The 656-nt window shown below is 52.6% G+C and overlaps 1 protein-coding gene across 1 annotated transcript in view; it reads left to right on the top strand.

Moving 5' to 3' along the window:
* The first annotated feature begins 9 nt into the window (after window positions 1–9).
* The window catches only part of LOC106323822, a 934-nt gene continuing 287 nt past the window's right edge, over window positions 10–656 (top strand). The window contains exons 1-2 of the mRNA XM_013761885.1: window positions 10–549; window positions 631–651. Coding sequence (XP_013617339.1) covers window positions 55–549; window positions 631–651 — 516 coding nt within the window. The 5' untranslated portion in view covers window positions 10–54. The remainder of the gene's footprint in view (window positions 550–630; window positions 652–656) is intronic.

The raw sequence follows: 656 nt of genomic DNA, 5'->3' as shown, positions 1-656 counted from the left end.
TCGATCTCAACTGGTGCTAGTGCTTCGGGAACTGAAAAGTCTCAGCCAGGTGACATGACTCTGCGACCATCATTCCGTTCTAGGGGTAACCCCTCTAAAGCTGCCAGTGCTTCTCGTGGAAGCGACAGGAACCAAGGAGGATCGTTCCTTATCTCAATGAAGGAAGTTTTGGACGACGGAGGATCCAAACCTGTTGTCGAGACTACTCCAACTGAGGTTGTAGCTCAGGATGCTGCTCCTCTCCCTGAGGTCCAGGTGCCGGAGGCTGACTACCAGGCTCCGAAGGGTACCTCTGAGGTCGAGCCGTCGAGACACAAGAGGCCCAGGACCGATCAGGGCGGAGCTCCCACCCGTTCTTCTTCCTCGTCCTCTAGAGGAGGGACTGTTGGGTGGAGCTTTACCCATTCGAAGCCTGGGTCGATCCTGGACGACTCTTGGGGCCTAGCTGCGATAATGAGGCACCTGAAGAGCGTGGGATGTCCCCTTCCAGCGCTCAAGGACCTGACTAACCGAGATGAGTATCTCGATATTGCTCACTGTATGGGTCAGGTACATGATCTCTATCTGTTCTTTGTTTACATTCTTTGGGGACGATGATATTTATATATTTTTTTTTTGGTTTTATTGCAGTTGGCTGGGGCTGTTAACAGGGCCCA

This window comes from Brassica oleracea, chromosome C2 (genome assembly GCF_000695525.1).
Source record: "Brassica oleracea var. oleracea cultivar TO1000 chromosome C2, BOL, whole genome shotgun sequence".
Lineage (NCBI taxonomy): Eukaryota > Viridiplantae > Streptophyta > Magnoliopsida > Brassicales > Brassicaceae > Brassica > Brassica oleracea.
The sequence above is the reverse complement of the archived record's forward strand: the minus strand, read 5'-3'. Positions and strand labels throughout refer to the sequence as shown.